Source organism: Somniosus microcephalus, chromosome 12 (genome assembly GCF_052327205.1).
Source record: "Somniosus microcephalus isolate GS21.2 chromosome 12, FLI_Smic_1.0, whole genome shotgun sequence".
Classification (NCBI taxonomy): domain Eukaryota; kingdom Metazoa; phylum Chordata; class Chondrichthyes; order Squaliformes; family Somniosidae; genus Somniosus; species Somniosus microcephalus.
Window position 1 is genome coordinate 218737624 of NC_140998.1, and position 18817 is coordinate 218756440.

General features: G+C 51.4%; 1 protein-coding gene across 1 annotated transcript in view; it reads left to right on the forward strand.

Annotated features, from left to right (window-relative positions):
- Positions 1-7431, forward strand: part of LOC147110132 (B-cell receptor CD22-like) — a 175035-nt gene extending 167604 nt beyond the window's left edge. The window contains exons 17-18 of the mRNA XM_086004064.1: positions 102-281; positions 4549-7431. Of these exons, the coding sequence (XP_085860190.1) occupies positions 102-272 (171 nt within the window). The 3' untranslated portion in view covers positions 273-281; positions 4549-7431. The remainder of the gene's footprint in view (positions 1-101; positions 282-4548) is intronic.
- Positions 7432-18817: the final 11386 nt, after the last annotated feature.

Genomic DNA, 18817 nt, shown 5'->3' on the forward strand with positions numbered 1-18817 from the left:
GAGCTAAACCCACTGAGCCACGACTGACAATGAAAAGAACCGAAGCGGGGTGTGTTCCTGTTTAGTGAGACTAACTCAGGCTCATTCTTCCCGTGTTGCAGCATCAAGCCAGTGATGATTATGAAAACGTTGGTCATCTGTTCTCAAACGAAGATGACGGGAGTGAGGACGAGGTTAACTACACCTCGGTGATTCACCTGAACCAGCCCAGGAACCGCTTGCAACACCGAGACTCGGAGGAGAGCATCGACTACACCGACCTCCGGTTTTAACCCCTTCAGGTACTGTACCCTCAGTAACACCAGAGAGGGGGAATAGTGGTCAGCAAGAGGGGAACGGGCTTGGGAGAGAGGGGGAACCCCCAGAGGGCCCAACCACCCCTCCCACTCCAGTGTATTCCTTTGTCGCGATTCCGAGTCGCACCAGATTCGAGAACACGCCCCAAAATTGATTGTCTTTCAGATGATCTCCTTACATTGCCTCTGTACCTCGCACTGATGCAGGCGCGTGTAGGAACGTAGCAGGCCATTCAGCCCCTCGATCCTGTTCCGCCATTCAATGAGATCATATGGGTTCACTAGATTGGTTCTTGGGATGCGGATGCGGGGCATTGTCCTATGGGGAGAGATTGAGTAGACTAGAAACATAGAAGCATAGAAGATAGGAGCAGGAGTAGGCCATTCGGCCCCTCGAGCCTGCTCTGCCGTTCAATGAGATCATGGCTGATCATCCAACTTCAGTACCCTGTCCCTGCCTTCTCCCCATATCCCTTGATCCCTTTAGCCTTAGGAAATATATCCAACTCCTCCTTGAATATATTTAATGAATTGGCCTCAACTGCCTTGTGTGGTAGAGAATTCCACAGGTTCACCACTCGCTGGGTGAAGAAATTCCTCCTCATCTCTGTCCTAAATGGCTTACCCCTTATCCTTAGACTGTGACCCCTGGTTCTGGACTCCCCCGCCATCGGGAACATCCTTCCTGCATCTAGTCTGTCCAGTCCTGTTAGAATTTTATAAGTTTCAATGAGATCCCCTCTCATTCTTCTAAACTCCAGCGAGTACAAGCCCAATCGACCCAATCTCTCCTCATACGTCATTACTGCCATCCCAGGTATCAGCCTGGTGAATCTTCGCTGCACTCCTTCCATGGCAATAGGATTTCAATGAGAAAATAGGCCCATATTCTCGCATTGAAACACATAAAATTCTTAAGGGGGATTGACAGGGTAGATGCTGAGAGGCTGTTTCCCCCTGGCTGGGGAGTCTAGAACCAGGGGTCACAGTCTCAGGATAAGGGGTTGGCCATTGAGGACTGAGACGAGGAGGAATTTCTTCACTCAGAGGGCGTTGAATCTTTGGAATTCTCTCCCCCAGAGGGCTGTGGAGGCTCAGTCGTTGAGTATATTCAAGGCTGAGATCGAGAGATTTTTGGATATTAAGGGAATCGAGGGATATGGGGATCGGGCGGGAAAGTGGAGATGAGGTAGAAGATCAGCCGTGATCTAATTGAATGGCGGAGCAGGCTCGAAGGGCCAAATGGCCGACTCCTGCTCCCATTTCTTATGTTAATCTCTTACTGGGCTATTGCTGCATTGGGCTATAGTTGTCTTCTGCCAGATCTCCTACTCTTGTGACATCTACACACACACAGACAACTGACTCCTTCCCTCCCTAGCATAGACGCAACAATCTTAGGGCATCTATCAATGCTGCAGTAGGGGTCAGCAGGTGGGATTTATTGACTTAGGAAGTGAGGTGACCAGATGGAGGTCTTTAAGATTATGAAGGGGTTCGATAGGGTAGACGTAGAGAAGATGTTTCCACTTGTGGGGGAGACCAGAACTAGGGGCCATCGATATAAGAGAGTCACTGATAAATCCAATAGGGAATTCAGGAGAAACTTCTTTCCCCAGAGAGTGGTGAGAATGGGGAACTCGCTACCACAGGGAGTGGTTGAGAGAAAGAGCAGAGATACATTTAAGGGGAAGCTGGATAAACACACAGGGGAGTAAGGAATAGAAGGATGTGGTGATGGGGTGAGATGAAGAGGGGTGGGAGGAGGCTGGTGTTGATGGGGTGAGATGAAGAGGGGTGGGAGGAGGCTGGTGTTGATGGGGTGAGATGAAGAGGGGTGGGAGGAGGCTGGTGTTGATGGGGTGAGATGAAGAGGGGTGGGAGGAGGCTGGTGCTGATGGGGTGAGATGAAGAGGGGTAGGAGGAGGCTGGTGTTGATGGGGTGAGATGAAGAGGAGTGGCAGAAGGCTAGTGCGGATGGGGTGAGATCAAGAAGGGTGGGAGGAGACTGGGGTTGATGGGGTGAGATGAAGAGGGGTGGGAGGAGGCTGGTGCTGATGGGGTGAGATGAAGAGGGGTAGGAGGAGGCTGGTGTTGATGGGGTGAGATGATGAGGGGTGGGAGGAGGCTGGTGTTGATGGGGTGAGATGAAGAGGATTGGGAGAAGGCTGGTGCTGATGGGGTGAGATGAAGAGGGGTAGGAGGAGGCTGGTGTTGATGGGGTGAGATGATGAGGGGTGGGAGGAGGCTGGTGTTGATGGGGTGAGATGAAGAGGATTGGGAGAAGGCTGGTGAGGATGGGGTGAGATGAAGAGGGGTGGGAGGTGTCTGGTGTGGATGGGGTGAGATGAAGAGGGGTGGGAGGAGGCTGGTGTTGATGGGGTGAGATGAAGAGGGGTGGGAGGTGGCTGGTGTTGATGGGGTGAGATGAAGAGGGGTGGGAGGTGGCTGGTGTTGATGGGGTGAGATGAAGAGGGGTGGGAGGAGGCTGGTGTTGATGGGGTGAGATGAAGAGTGGTGGGAGGAGGCGGGTGTTGATGGGATGAAATGAAGAGGGTTGGGAGGAGGCTGGTGTTGATGGGGTGAGATGAAGAGGGGTGGGAGGAGGCTGGTGTCGATGGGGTGAGATGAAGAGGGGTGGGAGGAGGCTGGTGTTGATGGGGTGAGATGAAGAGGGGTGGGAGGAGGCTGGTGTTCATCGGGTGAGATGAAGAGAGGTGGGAGGAGGCTGGTGTTGACGGGGTGAGATGAAGAGGGGTGGGAGGAGGCTGCTGTTGATGGGGTGAGATGAAGAGGGGTGGGAGGAGGCTGGTGTTGATGGGGTGAGATGAAGAGGGGTGGGAGGAGGCTGGTGTTGATGGGGTGAGATGAAGAGGGGTGGGAGGAGGCTGGTGTTGATGGGGTGAGATGAAGAGGGGTGGGAGGTGGCTGGTGTTGATGGGGTGAGATGAAGAGTGGTGGGAGGAGGCGGGTGTTGATGGGATGAAATGAAGAGGGTTGGGAGGAGGCTGGTGTTGATGGGGTGAGATGAAGAGGGGTGGGAGGAGGCTGGTGTCGATGGGGTGAGATGAAGAGGGGTGGGAGGAGGCTGCTGTTGATGGGATGAAATGAAGAGGGTTGGGAGGAGGCTGGTGTTGATGGGATGAAATGAAGAGGGTTGGGAGGAGGCTGGTGTTGATGGGGTGAGATGAAGAGGGGTGGGAGGAGGCTGCTGTTGATGGGGTGAGATGAAGAGGGGTGGGAGGAGGCTGGTGTTGATGGGGTGAGATGAAGAGGGGTGGGAGGAGGCTGGTGTTGATGGGGTGAGATGAAGAGGGGTGGGAGGAGGCTGGTGTTGATCGGGTGAGATGAAGAGAGGTGGGAGGAGGCTGGTGTTGACGGGGTGAGATGAAGAGGGGTGGGAGGAGGCTGGTGTTGATGGGGTGAGATGAAGAGGGGTGGGAGGAGGCTGGTGTTGATGGGGTGAGATGAAGAGGGGTGGGAGGAGGCTTGTGTTGATGGGGTGAGATGAAGAGGGGTGGGAGGAGGCTGGTGTTGATGGGGTGAGATGAAGAGTGGTGGGAGGAGGCGGGTGTTGATGGGATGAAATGAAGAGGGTTGGGAGGAGGCTGGTGTTGACGGGGTGAGATGAAGAGGGGTGGGAGGAGGCTGGTGTTGATGGGGTGAGATGAAGAGGATTGGGAGAAGGCTAGTGAGGATGCGTGAGATCAAGAAGGGTGGGAGGAGGCTGGTGTTGATGGGGTGAGATGAAGAGGGGTGGGAGGAGGCTGGTGTTGATGGGGTGAGATGAAGAGGGGTGGGAGGTGTCTGGTGTGGATGGGGTGAGATGAAGAGAGGTGGGAGGAGGCTGGTGTTGATGGGGTGAGATGAAGAGGGGTGGGAGGAGGCTGGTGTTGATGGGGAGAGATGAAGAGGGGTGGGAGGAGGCTGGTGTTGATGGGGTGAGATGAAGGGGGGGTGGGAGGAGGCTGGTGTTGATGGGGTGAGATGAAGAGGGGTGGGAGGAGGCTGGTGTTGATGGGGTGAGATGAAGAGGGGTGGGAGGAGGCTGGTGTTGATGGGGTGAGATGAAGGGGGGGTGGGAGGAGGCTGGTGTTGATGGGGTGAGATGAAGAGGGGTGGGAGGAGGCTGGTGTGGAGCATAAACACTGGCACGGAGCAGTGGGGCCTAATGGCCTCTTTCTGTGCGGTAGACTCGAGCTAATTCTCTATCTCAATTAACACTTTCTCTCTCTCGTTCCCCTGCCCCCAGATCCACCAGTCACTGCGGGAACAATGGACTGCCTTCAACCAGAACAAAACTCTTCAATAAATATTCCCCCACCCTCAGGAAGGACTGCGACAATGTGGAATAAATAAGACTTGGCACTTAGAAAGGCACTGATGTTTATTGAACAGTTCCTGTCGTGCTTAAGTGGGATCTACTGTGGCTCTGGCTGCAATTTCAGTCCAGATAAGACCACACTTGGAGCACTGTGCACAGTTCCGGTCTCCGTACACCTTGGCTAGACCACACTTGGAGCACTGTGCACAGTTCTGGTCTCCATATACCTTGGTTAGATCACACTTGGAGCACTGTGCACAGTTCCGGTCTCCATATACCTTGGTTAGACCACACTTGGAGCACTGTGCACAGTTCTGGTCTCCGGATACCTTGGTTAGACCACACTTGGAGCACTGTGCACAGTTCCGGTCTCCATATACCTTGGTAGACCACACTTGGAGCACTGTGCACAGTTCTGGTCTCCGTATACCTTGGTTAGACCACACTTGGAGCACCGTGCACAGTTCTGGTCTCCGTATACATTGGTTAGACCACACTTGGAGCACCGTGCACAGTTCCGGTCTTCTGTCAGGTTCCCAATGCTTCAGGATTGCCTTGGAATCTCCAGGAATTGACGATTATTCTCCAGGATACTTACTGCCAACAAAACCCGGGAGGAGAAATCACCAAAGTGTTAACAAGAATGTAGCGTGTTATTGTTTCATTTTCTTCGAGCACTTTTAGTTTTTTTATCATGTTGGAGTTTGTGGGGGGTGGGAAAAGTCTTAAATCTGTGAGGGAGAAATGTCTGGAGACTGACGAGTGAAGAATCATCCAATCAGGATTAATGAAGGGTCTGTTGGCTTCTCTGAATGGACGTGGGAGAAGGCGGGGCCTGGCGCGAACGGACCGGCTGGGCGACCAATGGCGGGATGGGGAGATGGCGGGCTTGAGTGATGAGACCTGCAGGACTATGTCAGACCAGAATTGGCGACCCTACTCTCTCTGGGACGTCTTGAGTGAAACATTAAGGAGCCCGCTCAACAGTCTACAAGAGTGAGGAAGTCTTGCTGCAATTGTAAAGGGGGCTCTGGTGAGACCACACCTGGAGTATTGTGCACAGTTTTGGTCTCCTTATCTAAGGAAGGATATACTTGCCTTAGAGGGAGTGCAACGAAGGTTCACCAGACTGATTCCTGGGATGAGGGGGTTGTCCTATGAGGAGAGATTGAGTAGATTGGGCCGATACTCTCTGGGGTTTAGAAGAATGAGAGGTGATCTCTTCGAAACGTATAAGATTGTGAAGAGGGTAGATGCTGAGAGGTTGTTTCCCCCTGGCTGGAGAGTTTAGAACCAGGGGTCACCGTCTCAGGATAAGGGGTCGGCCATTGAGGACTGAGATGAGGAGGAATTTCTTCACTCAGAGGGCGGTGAATCTTTGGAATTCTCTGCCCCAGAGGGCTGTGGATGGTTTCTGGCTTTTAAACACAGTGGGGAGCAAAAGTGTGCAGGATGGGGTATTTGGATCTGAGGAGGCGCAAGGAAGGTCGGAGGTTGTGACAAAGAGAAATTGGAGGTTAAAGTTGAGGGGAGGCCTGATGATCAGCCTTGATGACAAACATTGAGGGAGAATGCTCAGCCTCCTTATGAAATTATTGAGCCCGGTCCGGTTGCCAAGCCTCCAGGATTTCCCGGGAATCTCCAGGAATTGAAGATTAATTATAGGGGCAATTAAGATTCCCCTGACAGGACTGTGATGGAACGCTCTCCTCTTGCCTGGATGAGCGCAGCTCCAACAACACTCAGAGCTCGACACCATCCAGGACAAAGCAGCCCCGCTTGATCGGCACCCCATCCACCACCTTAAACATTCACTCCCTCCACCACCGGCACACCGTGGCTGCAGTGTGGACCATCTACAAGATGCACTGCAGCAACTCGCCAAGGCTTCTTCGGCAGCACCTCCCAAACCCGCCACCTCTTCCACCTAGAAGGACAAGGGCAGCAGACACATGGGAACACCTCGCTTGACCAACCTCATTGAATTTTTTGAAGAGGTAACAGAGAGAGTAGACAAGGGTAATACAGTAGCTGTAATTTATCTGGATTTTCAAAAGGCCTTCAATAAGGTACCCCATAATAGACTGATGAATAAGGTCAGAGAATACGGAGTCAGGGGACAAGTAGCAGAATGGATTGCTGGCTGGCTTCAAGACAGACAGCAGAGAGTGGGAGTAAAGGGTATCTATTCACACCATCACCTCCAAGTTCCCCTCCAAGTCACACACCATCCTGACTTGGAAATATATCGGCCGTTCCTTCATCGTCGCTGGGTCAACATCCTGGAACTCCCTCCCTAACAGCGCTGTGGGAGTACCTTCACCACACGGACTGCAGCGGTTCAAGAAGGCGGCTCACCACCACCTTCTCAAGGGCAACTAGGGATGGGCAATAAATGCCGGCCTTGCCACATCCCGTAGACGAATAACTAACTTTTTTTTAAATTGTGTGTCTCTTTCATTTCCTTTGAACACTGTTGATTATTTGTAACCAAAGATGCCGGAGTAAGAATCACTCCGGCAAGTCGAGCATCAGCCAATCGGGTAACGGAGACACTGCTCGCTTTCCGATTGGCCGCAGGGATGGGCGTGTCGGGCGAGCAGTAGCGGAAGAGTGGTAGGGCGGGGGGCGCCGAGCGATTGGAGATACAGCAGCCCTCCCGGAATAGGTCCAACCTTGACCCCACCCATGTCCATGGGACCAGTCCCGCACAAAACTCCACACGGCGACTGAAACGCGTAGCTCCTTGCTTGTGTGGATCTACGGAAAGCAAATGTAACAGACTGTGAATGTAATAAACCTTTTGTACCAAATGAATCGCCTCTTTCCGTAATTTCGACGGCTCAATTCTCGGTTACGTCACTTGAGTCCCAGCCTTCGAAGGTTTAACCAGAGGATTTAATAAAAAAGAACGCGCATCGCCCCAGCGTCTTTCACCACCTCAGGACGTCCCAGAGCGCTTCACAGCCAATGAAGTACTTTTTTTGAAGTGTGGTCACTGTTGTAATGTAGGAAACGCGGCAGCCAATTTGCGCACAGCAAGCTCCCACAAACAGCAATGTGCTAATGACCCAGATCATCAGTTTTTTTAGCAATGTTGATTGAGGGATAAATATTGGCCCCAGGACACCGGGGAGAACTCCCTACTGCTCTTCTTCCAAATAGTGGCCGTGGGATCTTTTACATCCAACTGAGAGAACAGATGGGGCCTCGGGTTAATGTCTCATCTGAAAGACGATACTCCCGGTGCCAGTACTGAGGGAGCACCGCACTGTCGGAGGGGCAGTACTGAGGAAGCGCCGCACTGTCGGAGGGGCAGTACTGAGGGAGTGCCGCACTGTCGGAGGGGCAGTACTGAGGGAGCGCCGCACTGTCGGAGGGGCAGTACGGAGGGAGCACCGCACTGTTGGCGAGGCAGTACTGAGGGAGCGCCACACTGTCGGAGGGGCAGTACTGAGGGAGCTCTGCACTGTCAGAGGGGCAGTACTGAGGGAGGGCCGCACTGTCGGAGGGGCAGTACTGAGGGAGCTCTGCACTGTCAGAGGGGCAGTACTGAGGGAGCCCCGCACTGTCGGAGGGGCCGTCTTTCAGATGAGGCGTTAAACCGAGGCCCCGTCTGCCCTCTTGGGTGGATGTAAAAGATCCCACGGCCACTATTGGAAGAAGAGCAGGGGGGAGTTCTCCCCGGTGTCCTGGGGCCAAATTTTATCCCTCAATCAACATTGCTAAAAAAAACAGATGATCTGGGTCATTATCACATTGCTGTTTGTGGGAGCTTGCTGTGCGCAAATTGGCTGCCATGTTTCCCACATTACAACAGCAACTACAGGAGCAGCAACAACAACTTGCATTTATATAGCACCTTTAACGTAGTAAGGGCTGCCAAGGTGCTTCACAGGAGCATTTTAAGACAAAGATATTAACACATGAGGAGAAATTAGGGCAGGTGACCAAAAGCTTGGTCGAAGAGGTAGGTTTTAAGGAGCATCTTAAAGGAGGAGCGAGAGAGGGAGTGGTAGCGTAGTGGGAATGTCACTGGGCTAATAATCCAGGAGCCTCGACTAATGATCCATGAAGCAAGAATTCAACTCCCACCACGGCAGCCGAGGAATTTAAATTCAATTAATTAAATAAATCAGTAATGGTGACCATGAAACTATCGAATTGTCAAAAAAAAACCATCTGGCTCATTAATGTCCTGTCGAGGAAGGAAATCTGCTGCCCTTACCCGGTCTGGCCGATATGTGACTCACAGACCCACAACAATGTGGTTGACTCCCTGAAATGGCCCAGCGAGACACTCAGTTGTAACAAACCACTCTGAAACACAATGGCCCAGAAATTCAGGTCCCAACGCGTGAGTACGGACGGAGTACCCACACGTGGCCCCGATGGAAGTGCCGGTTTCTTGCATGCACAGCGCATGCGCAGGAAAACGGCACTTCCGGTCCCCTGAACGAAGGGGTTAAGAGGTGAAACGCGTGCGACGTATGAGGCAGCGCGTGCGCGTTGAACTTCCGGTTTTTTGACAGGTTTGCCCGTGCGTTTTTGCACATTTAAAACCCAGACGTAAGTACTTAATTTTAAAAGGTAAGTGGTCTATTAATTAAAGTTAGAACATTTTTTCCACAGGTTTATTATTTTTAAAGGCTTTACAGTAAGGTAAGTGTATTTTTAGACCCGATTTTCTTTTAAATTATTTTTTTCAAAAATTTGATTGTTTACATTAGTTTCTTACTGTTATTAATAGTTCATTTAATTAGTGGGATTTTTAAAAACTTTTATTTGAAGTTTAAGTACTGTTTTGGGCGCCTGGAGTTTTCATGAGTTTGATAGTTCTTACTATCAAACTCATGAATGAACTTTTGCAACCTCCGATTGGTTGCCCAGTGCTCACGTGATCCCAGCCGGCTCATCGCACTAACTACGCCGCTGGATCACGCAAGCACAGCGCGCCGGGAGCTGAACCGGGCCACTGACAGGAAATCCACGCAGGCCCAGTCGTCAACGGCCGGCGCGTTAGGTAAGTGCAGGTCGGGGGCTTGCACCCGCGGGAAGCCCCCGACCCGAATTTCTGGGCCATGAATACCTTCACCACACGGACTGCAGCAGTTCAAGAAGGTGGCCCACCACCACCTTCTCGAGGGCAATTAGGGATGGGCAATAAATGCTGGGCCTTGCCAGCAACACCCACATCCCATAAAAATGAATTAAAAAAAAAAGATGGAGAGGTTTAGGGAGGGAAATAGAAGATAGGAACAGGAGGAGGCCATTCGACCCCTCGAGCCTGCTCCGCCATTTAATGAGATCATGGCTGATCATCCAAATTCAGTACCCTGTCCCTGCCTTCTCCCCATATCCCTTGATCCCTTTAGCCTTAAGAAATATATCCAACTCCTTCTTGAATATATTTCATGAATTGGCCTCAACTGCCTTCTGTGGTAGAGAATTCCACAGGTTCACCGCACTCTGGGTGAAGAAATTCCTCCTCATCTCTGTCCTAAATGGCTTACCCCTTATCCTTAGACTGTGACCCCTGGTTCTGGACTCCCCGACCATCGGGAACATCCTTCCTGCATCTAGTCTGTCCAGTCCTGTTAGAATTTTATAAGTTTCAATGAGATCCCCTCTCATTCTTCTAAACTCCAACGAGTATAAGCCCAATTGACCCAATCTCTCCTCATACGTCATTCCTGCCATCCCAGGTATCAGTCTGGTGAATCTTCGCTGCACTCCCTCCATGGCGAGAACATCCTTCCTCAGGTAAGGTGACCAAAACTGCACACAATACTCAAGGTGTGGTCTCACCAAGGCCCTGTACAACTGCAGCAAGACATCCTTGTTCCTGTACTCGAACCCTCTCGCTACGAAGGCCAACATACCATTTGCCTTCTTAACCGCCTGCTGCACCTGCATGCTTACCTTCAGCGATTGGTGCACAAGGACACCCAGGTCTCTTTGCACTTCCCCTTCTCCCAATCTATTGCCATTCAGATAATAATCTGCCTTCCTGTTTTTGCCACCAAAGTGGATAACCTCGCATTTACCCACATTATACTGCATCTACCATGCATCTGCCCAATCACCCAACCTGTCCAAATCATACTGGAGTTTCTCTGCATCCTCCTCACAGCACACACGCCCACCAAGCTTTGTGTCGTCTGCAAATTTGGAGATATTACATCTAGTTCCCTCGTCTAGATCATTAATATATATTAATATAATTCCAGAGCTTAGGGCCCAGGCAGCAGAAGTCACGGCCGCCAATGGTGGAGCGATTATAAATGATCACACTTCATTGGCTGTGAAGCGCTTTGGGACGTCCTGAGGTGGTGAAAGGGGCTGGAGAAATGGGAGTCTGTCTTAATACTGAAACCTTTTGCTCCCCCCCACCCCCCACCCCCCGGACAAAGCCTGTCTTTCAGTTTGGCCACAGTTGCGGTCTCACTGATCTGGGTCTCAAAGCTTCTTAAGATTCAACCGCCAGCTGCCTGCCTCGATTCAGACGGGTCGCTCAGTGACTCAAGTCAAAGGGCAGGCGAAGCAGAAGTGAAGACAGCTAACAGGCCTCGTGAGCTCCTGCAAAACCCCAACTTAACAAATGTTGACATGAGTCATAGGATCAAGGAGGAACTTGCTACACAAGCTGTTCCTTGACGTGTACAAAGGCCGGGAGTAGCAAGACTGAGCACCTCGCCATCTCTAACTAGAGGTATACAGGAATAACAACAGAAAACGCTGGAAAAACTCAATGGGTCAGGGCAGCATCCGTGGAGAGAGAAACAGAGTTAACGTTTCAGATCGAAGACCCTTCGTCAGAACTGGAAAAAAAGCAGGAAATGGAACAGGTTTAGGGGCTGGGAAAAGGGGGAGGGGATGAAAGAACAAAAGGCAAGGTCAGTGATAGGACAGAGAGCAGGAGAGATTAACATAGAAACATAGAAGATAGGAGCAGGAGTAGGCCATTCGGCCCCTCGAGCCTGCTCCGCCATTCAATGAGATCATGGCTGATCATCCAAATTCAGTACCCTGTCCCTGCCTTCTCCCCATATCCCTTGATCCCTTTAGCCTTAAGAAATATATCTCACTCCTTCTTGAATATATTTAATGAATTGGCCTCTACTGCCTTCTGTGGTAGAGAATTCCACAGGTTCACCACTCTCTGGGTGAAGAAATTCCTCCTCATTTCTGTCCTAAATGGCTTACCCCTTATCCTTAGACTGTGACCCCTGGTTCTGGACTCCCCAGCCATCGGGAACATCCTTCCTGCATCCAGTCTGTCTAGTCCTGTTAGAATTTTATAAGTTTCAATGAGATCCCCTCTCATTCTTCTAAACTCCAGCGAGTATAAGCCCAATCGATCCAATCTCTCCTTATACGTCATTCCTGCCATCCCAGGTATCAGTCTGGTGAATCTTCGCTGCACTCCCTCCATGGCAAGAACATCCTTCCTCAGATAAGGCGACCAAAACTGCACACAATACTCAAGGTGTGGTCTCACCAAGGCCCTGTACAACTGCAGCAAGACATCCTTGATCCTGTACTCAAACCCTCTCGTTACGAAGGCCAACATACCATTTGCCTTCTTAACCGCCTGCTGCACCTGCATGCTTACCTTCAGCGACTGGTGCACAAGGACACCCAGGTCTCGTTGCACTTCCCCTTCTCCCAGTCTATTGCCATTCAGATAATAATCTGCCTTCCTGTTTTTGACACGCATTTATTCACATTATACTGCATCTGCCATGCTTCTGCCCAATCACCCAACCTGTCCAAATCACACTGGAGTTTCTCAGCATCCTCCTCACAGCACACACGCCCACCCAGCTTTGTGTCGTCTGCAAACTTGGAGATATTACATCTAGTTCCCTCGTCCAGATCATTAATATATATTGTGAATAGCTGGGGTCCTAGGACCGATCCCTGCGGTACCCCACTAGTCACTGCCTGCCACTCGGAAAAAGACCCGTTTATTCCAACTCTTTGCTTTCTGTCTGCCAACCAGTTCTCTATCAAGAAAAGGCTTGTGGTTGTAGTCTGGTCACAGATGGACGAAATTCCCCGAATTAGCTGGAGTTCAGGGGGAGGTCAACTGATGGCTCCAAACAATCCCATTTCCTGAGCGGTAACCAACCTTGTGTAGAAGAACAGACCGCTTAAGCTGTTGTCAGTTGGAACGACTCTGCATCCAAAGATTCACCGCCCTCTGAGTGAAGAAATTCCTCCTCATCTCAGTCCTCAATGGCCGACCCCTTATCCTGAGACTGTGACCCCTGGTTCTAGACTCTCCAGCCAGGGGGAAACAACCTCTCAGCATCTACCCTGTCAAACCCCTCAGAATCTTGTATGTTTCAATGAGATCACCTCTCATTCTTCTAAACTCCAGAGAGTATCGGCCCATTCTACTCAATCTCTCCTCATAGGACATCCCTCTCATCCCAGGAATCAATCTAGTGAACCTTCGTTGCACCGCCTCCAAGGCAAGTATATCCTTCCTTAGATAAGGAGACCAAAACTGTGCACAGTACTCCAGGTGTGGTCTCACCAAGGCCCTGTATAATTGTAGCAAGACTTCCTTACTCCAGTACTCCAGGTGTGGTCTCACCAAGGCCCTGTACAATTGTAGCAAGACTTCCTTACTCCCGTACTCCAGGTGTGGTCTCACCAAGGCCCTGTACAATTGTAGCAAGACTTCCTTACTCCAGCACTCCAGGTGTGGTCTCACCAAGGCCCTGTACAATTGTAGCAAGACTTCCTTACTCCCGTACTCCAGGTGTGGTCTCACCAAGGCCCTGTACAATTGTAGCAAGACTTCCTTACTCCAGTACTCCAGGTGTGGTCTCACCAAGGCCCTGTATAATTGTAGCAAGACTTCCTTACTCCCGTACTCCAGGTGTGGTCTCACCAAGGCCCTGTACAATTGTAGCAAGACTTCCTTACTCCAGTACTCCAGGTGTGGTCTCACCAAGGCCCTGTATAATTGTAGCAAGACTTCCTTACTCCAGTACTCCAGGTGTGGTCTCACCAAGGCCCTGTACAATTGTAGCAAGACTTCCTTACTCCTGTAACCCAACCCCCTTGCAATAAAGGAATAGTTAAGTCTGGAGCTAGCAATGAATCATTCATAATCTATAAAAGCGAGGAAGCGCTATTAGAGTTAAGCACCATCACATTGGAGACTCTTTGTGGTTTGTGATTAAGGCGTGGCTGCCAATGAGGAACAGGGGAGATTGTTCTGCTTGCAGAGATTGAATGAGCACTTGGAACTCTAATAAAACTCAGACACTTCCTTATTGTCTCACTGCTACTCACTGTTACACAACGGTCAGCCATGGCTCAGTGGGTTCAGCAATCTCGCTCTCTCTCGCCTCGGAGTCAGAGGGTTATGGGTTCGAGCTCCACTCCAGAGACTCGAGCACAGAATCCAGGCCGACACTCCCCGGTGCCAGTACTGAGGGAGCGCCGCACTGTCAGAGGGGCAGTACTGAGGGAGCGCTGCACTGTCGGAGGGGCGGTACTGAGGGAACGCTGCACTGTCAGAGGGGCAGTACTGAGGGAGCGCCGCACTGTCAGAGGGGCAGTACTGAGGGAGCGCTGCACTGTCGGAGGGGCGGTACTGAGGGAGCGCTGCACTGTCAGAGGGGCAGTACTGAGGGAGCGCCGCACTGTCGGAGGGGCGGTACTGAGGGAGTGCTGCACTGTCAGAGGGGCAGTACAGAGGGAGCACCGCACTGTCGGAGGGGCAGTACTGAGGGAGCGCCGCACTGTCGGACGGGCAGTACTGAGGGAGCACCGCACTGTCGGAGGGGCGAAACTGAGGGAGCGCCGCACTGTCGGAGGGGCAGTACTGAGGGAGCGCCGCACTGTCGGAGGGTCAGTACTGAGGGAGCGCCGCACTGTCGGAGAGGCAGTACTGAGGGAGCGCTGCACTGTCGGAGGGGCAGTACTGAGGGAGTGCCGCACTGTCGGAGGGGCAGTACTGAGGGAGCGTCGCACTGTCGGAGGGGCAGTACTGAGGGAGCGCCGCACTGTCGGAGGTTCAGTACTGAGGGAGCGCTGCCCTCTCAGGTGGACGTAAAAGATCCCACAGCCACTATTTGGAAGAAGAGCAGGGAGGAGTTCTCCCCAGTGTCCTGGGGCCAATATTTATCCCTCAACCAACATCACTAAAAAAACAGATGATCTGGGACATTATCAGATTGCTGTTTGTGGGAGCTTGCTGTGCGCAAATTGGCTGCCGCGTTTCCTACATTACAACAGTGACCACACTTCAAATAAAGTCCTTCATTGGCTGTGAGGAGCTTTGGATGTCCCGAGGTGGTGAAAGGCGCTGGAGAAATGCGAGTCTCTCTTTCTGTCTTGTTATTCTCACCACACGGACTGCAGCGGTTCAAGAAGGCGGCTCACCACCACCTTCTCAAGGGGCGACTAGGGATGGGCAATAAATGCCGGCCTCGCCAATGATGCCCACATCCCGAGAGTGAATATAGAAAGAAGGGAAACTTCTGAAAGACTGTAGCATAAACTTTTGGAATAACTTTATAGAAATCTATTAACTTACACTCGACTGACAGAGAGCTCGTTAAAAATAATTCACAAACTGTTGTACAAATTCTTGCCACCGGTCGAAGCGAGCTGCTTTTTCAATATAAGTTCTTTCTGTTATTTACGAAGAGATGATCATTTTTGAAAATAAGACCGAACGTGGCTGGTTGGCTTCACTGAGAGTTTTCAGACTTTTTTCTTTGGCCGGACGTCACAGCTTAAAAAATATATTCTGTAGAAAGTGCTTTATAATCGCGAGCGTAACAGAGCGTTAAAACCACAAGCTTTAACCGCGGGAACCACCGCTTTGGAAAGCCGCGAGTGGCTTATTTTCAGTTGGGGAGATTAACAGATCGGGGAGGAGGCGGGTGATGGGCCAACTCTCTCCAGGAGCGTCCTGGTGTCTCCAGGAATGTCCTGGTATCTCCAGGAGTGCTCTGGTATCTCCAGGAATGCCCTGGTGTCTCCAGGAATGTCCCGGTATCTCCAGGAATGCCCTGGTATCTCCAGGAGTGCTCTGGTATCTCCAGTATTGTCCTGGTATCTCCAGGAGTGCTCTGGTATCTCCAGGAATGTCCTGGTGTCTCAAGGAGTGCTCTGGTATCTCCAGGAATGTCCTGGTGTCTCAAGGAGTGCTCTGGTATCTCCAGGAATGTCCTGGTGTATTCAGGAGGGCTCTGGTATCTCCAGGAATGTCCTGGTGTCTCAAGGAGTGCTCTGGTATCTCCAGGAATGTCCTGGTGTATTCAGGAGGGCTCTGGTATCTCCAGGAATGCCCTGGTGTCTCCAGGAATGTCCTGGTATCTCCAGGAGTGATCTGGTATCTCCAGGACTGCCCTGGTGTCTCCAGGAATGTCCTGGTATCTCCAGGAGTGATCTGGTATCTCCAGGACTGCCCTGGTGTCTCCAGAAATGTCCTGGTATCTCCAGGAGTGCTCTGGTATCTCCAGGAGTGCCCTGGTATCTCCAGGAATGTCCTGGTGTATCCAGGAGTGCTCTGGTATCTCCAGGCATGCCCTGGTATCTCCAGGAGTGCTCTGGTATCTCCAGGAGTGCTCTGGTATCTCCAGGAGTGCTCTGGTATCTCCAGGAATGTCCTGGTGTATCCAGGAGTGCTCTGGTATCTCCAGGCATGCCCTGGTATCTCCAGGAGTGCTCTGGTATCTCCAGGAATGCCCTGGTGTCTCCAGGAATGTCCTGGTGTATCCAGGAGTGCTCTGGTATCTCCAGGAGTGCTCTGGTATCTCCAGGAATGTCCTGGTGTCTCCAGGGATGCCCTAACTCCAGGATTGTCCTGATATCTCCAGGAATGTCCTGGTGTCTCCAGGAATTGAAGATTAATCTTCGAGGCATTGCTGGGAACCAACAGCAGGGGGGTAAAAAAAGTCATAGAGGAGACCGGGCGGGTGAGGGGGGGCATTAGAAATATTGTCTTTCAACACTCTTCAAATGGTTGCCAAAACTATTTGAGGGTTGGGCTCTTTGACCGACGGTTACGAATCGTCCAATCGGGAAAACGGAGGGTCCGTTCGCTTTGCGATTGGCCGGTGAGAAGGCGGGGCCTCCGGGGCGATGGACACGTGGGGCTGGCCAATGGCAGGAGTCACTCACGGGGCTGGGGGGGGGTGGGGGTGGGGCAGTTGGAGGGAGCGCGGACGTGTAATGCGATGTGACCTCCAGGACTGTATCCAGCCACTGTTTGGGGATCTCCAAAGACCGGCGCCAATCAGCCGAAGCTGGCAAGAGGTGAGAGACGGAGGCAAATCCAGAAGTACTGGGTGGTTGACACGCTCTCTTTGACTTTAAGAACTTACATCTCACTCCCCGAGGGGGTCACCCATACACAAATCCTTGAAAGGTGGTCGAGAAGGCTGTTAAAAATTAATCCTGGGCTTTATAACTAGAGATATAGAGTACAAAAGCCTTGAAGTTATTGCTCAATCCGTTATAAAACACTGGTTAAGCCTTGGCAGGAGTATTGTGTTCAATTCTGGGCACCACACACTTTAGGAAGGATGTCAACATCTTGGAGAGAGTGCGGAGGAGATTGACCAGAATGGTCCCAGGGATGAGGGACTTCAGTGATGTGGAGAGACTGGAGAAGCTGGGGTTGTTCTCCTTAGAGCAGAGAAGGTTAAGGGGAGATTGACCAGAATGGTACCAGGGATGAGAGACTTCAGTGATGTGGAGAGACTGGAGTGGCTGGAATTGTTCTCCTTAGAGCAGAGAAGGTTAAGGAGGAGATTGACCAAAATGGTCCCAGGGATGAGGGACTTCAGTGATGTGGAGAGACTGGAGAAGCTGGGGTTGTTCTCCTTAGAGCAGAGAAGGTTAAGGGGAGATTGACCAGAATGGTACCAGGGACGAGGGACTTCAGTGATGTGGAGAGACTGGAGAAGCTGGGGTTGTTCTCCTTACAGCAGAGAAGGTTAAGGGGAGATTGACCAGAATGGTCCCAGGAATGAGGGACTTCAGTGATGTGGAGAGACTGGAGAAGCTGGGGTTGTTCTCCTTACAGCAGAGAAGGTTAAGGGGAGATTGACCAGAATGGTCCCAGGGATGAGAGACTTCAGTGATGTGGAGAGACTGGAGAAGCTGGGGTTGTTCTCCTTAGAGCAGAGAAGGTTAAGGGGAGATTGACCAGAATGGTCCCAGGGATGAGGGACTTCAGTGATGTGGAGAGACTGGAGAAGCTGGGGTTGTTCTCCTTAGAGCAGAGAAGGTTAAGGGGAGATTGACCAGAATGGTCCCAGGGATGAGGGGCTTCAGTGATGTGGAGTGACTGGAGAAGCTGGGGTTGTTCTCCTTAGAGCAGAGAAGGTTAAGGGGAGATTGACCAGAATGGTCCCAGGGATGAGGGACCTCAGTGATGTGGAGAGACTGGAGAAGCTGGGGTTGTTCTCCTTAGAGCAGAGAAAGTTAAGTAGGAGATTGACCAGAATGGGACCAGGGATGAGGGACTTCAGTGATGTGGAGAGACTGGAGAAGCTGGGGTTGTTCTCCTTAGAGCAGAGAAGGTGAAGGGGAGATTTAATAGAGGTGTTCGGGATCATGAGGGGTTTTGATGGAGTAAATAAGGAGAAACTGTTTCCAGTGACAGGAGGGTCGGTAACCAGAGGACACAGATTGAAGATAATCGGTAAAAGAACCAGAGAGGGAGATGAGGAGAATTGTTTTTACGCAGCGAGTTGTTGTGATCTGGAACGCGCTGCCTGAAAGGGCGGTGGAAGCAGATTCAATAGTGACTTTCAAAAGGGGAATTGGAGAAATACTTGAAGGGGAAAAATTCACAGGGCTGTGGGGAAAGAGCAGGGGGGAGTGGGACTAATTGGAGAGCTCGTTCAAAGAGCTGGCACAGGCACGATGGGCCGAATGGCCTCCTCCTGTGCCGTATTAATCTATGATTCTAGCAGGGCCCGGGAGAGAGTGAGAGGACAATGCTTTAACATAAGGCCGCTGATTAGAAGAGAGAAGTTTAAACAGAAAATGCTGGAGACACTCAGCAGGTCAGGCAGCATCCGTGGAGAGAGAAACAGAGTTAACGTTTCAGGTCGATGGCCCTTCGTCAGAACTGGAAAAAGTTAGAGATGTAACAGGGTTTAAGCAAGTGTAGAGGCAAGGAATAGGGGGAGGGGAGGAAAGAACAAAGGGG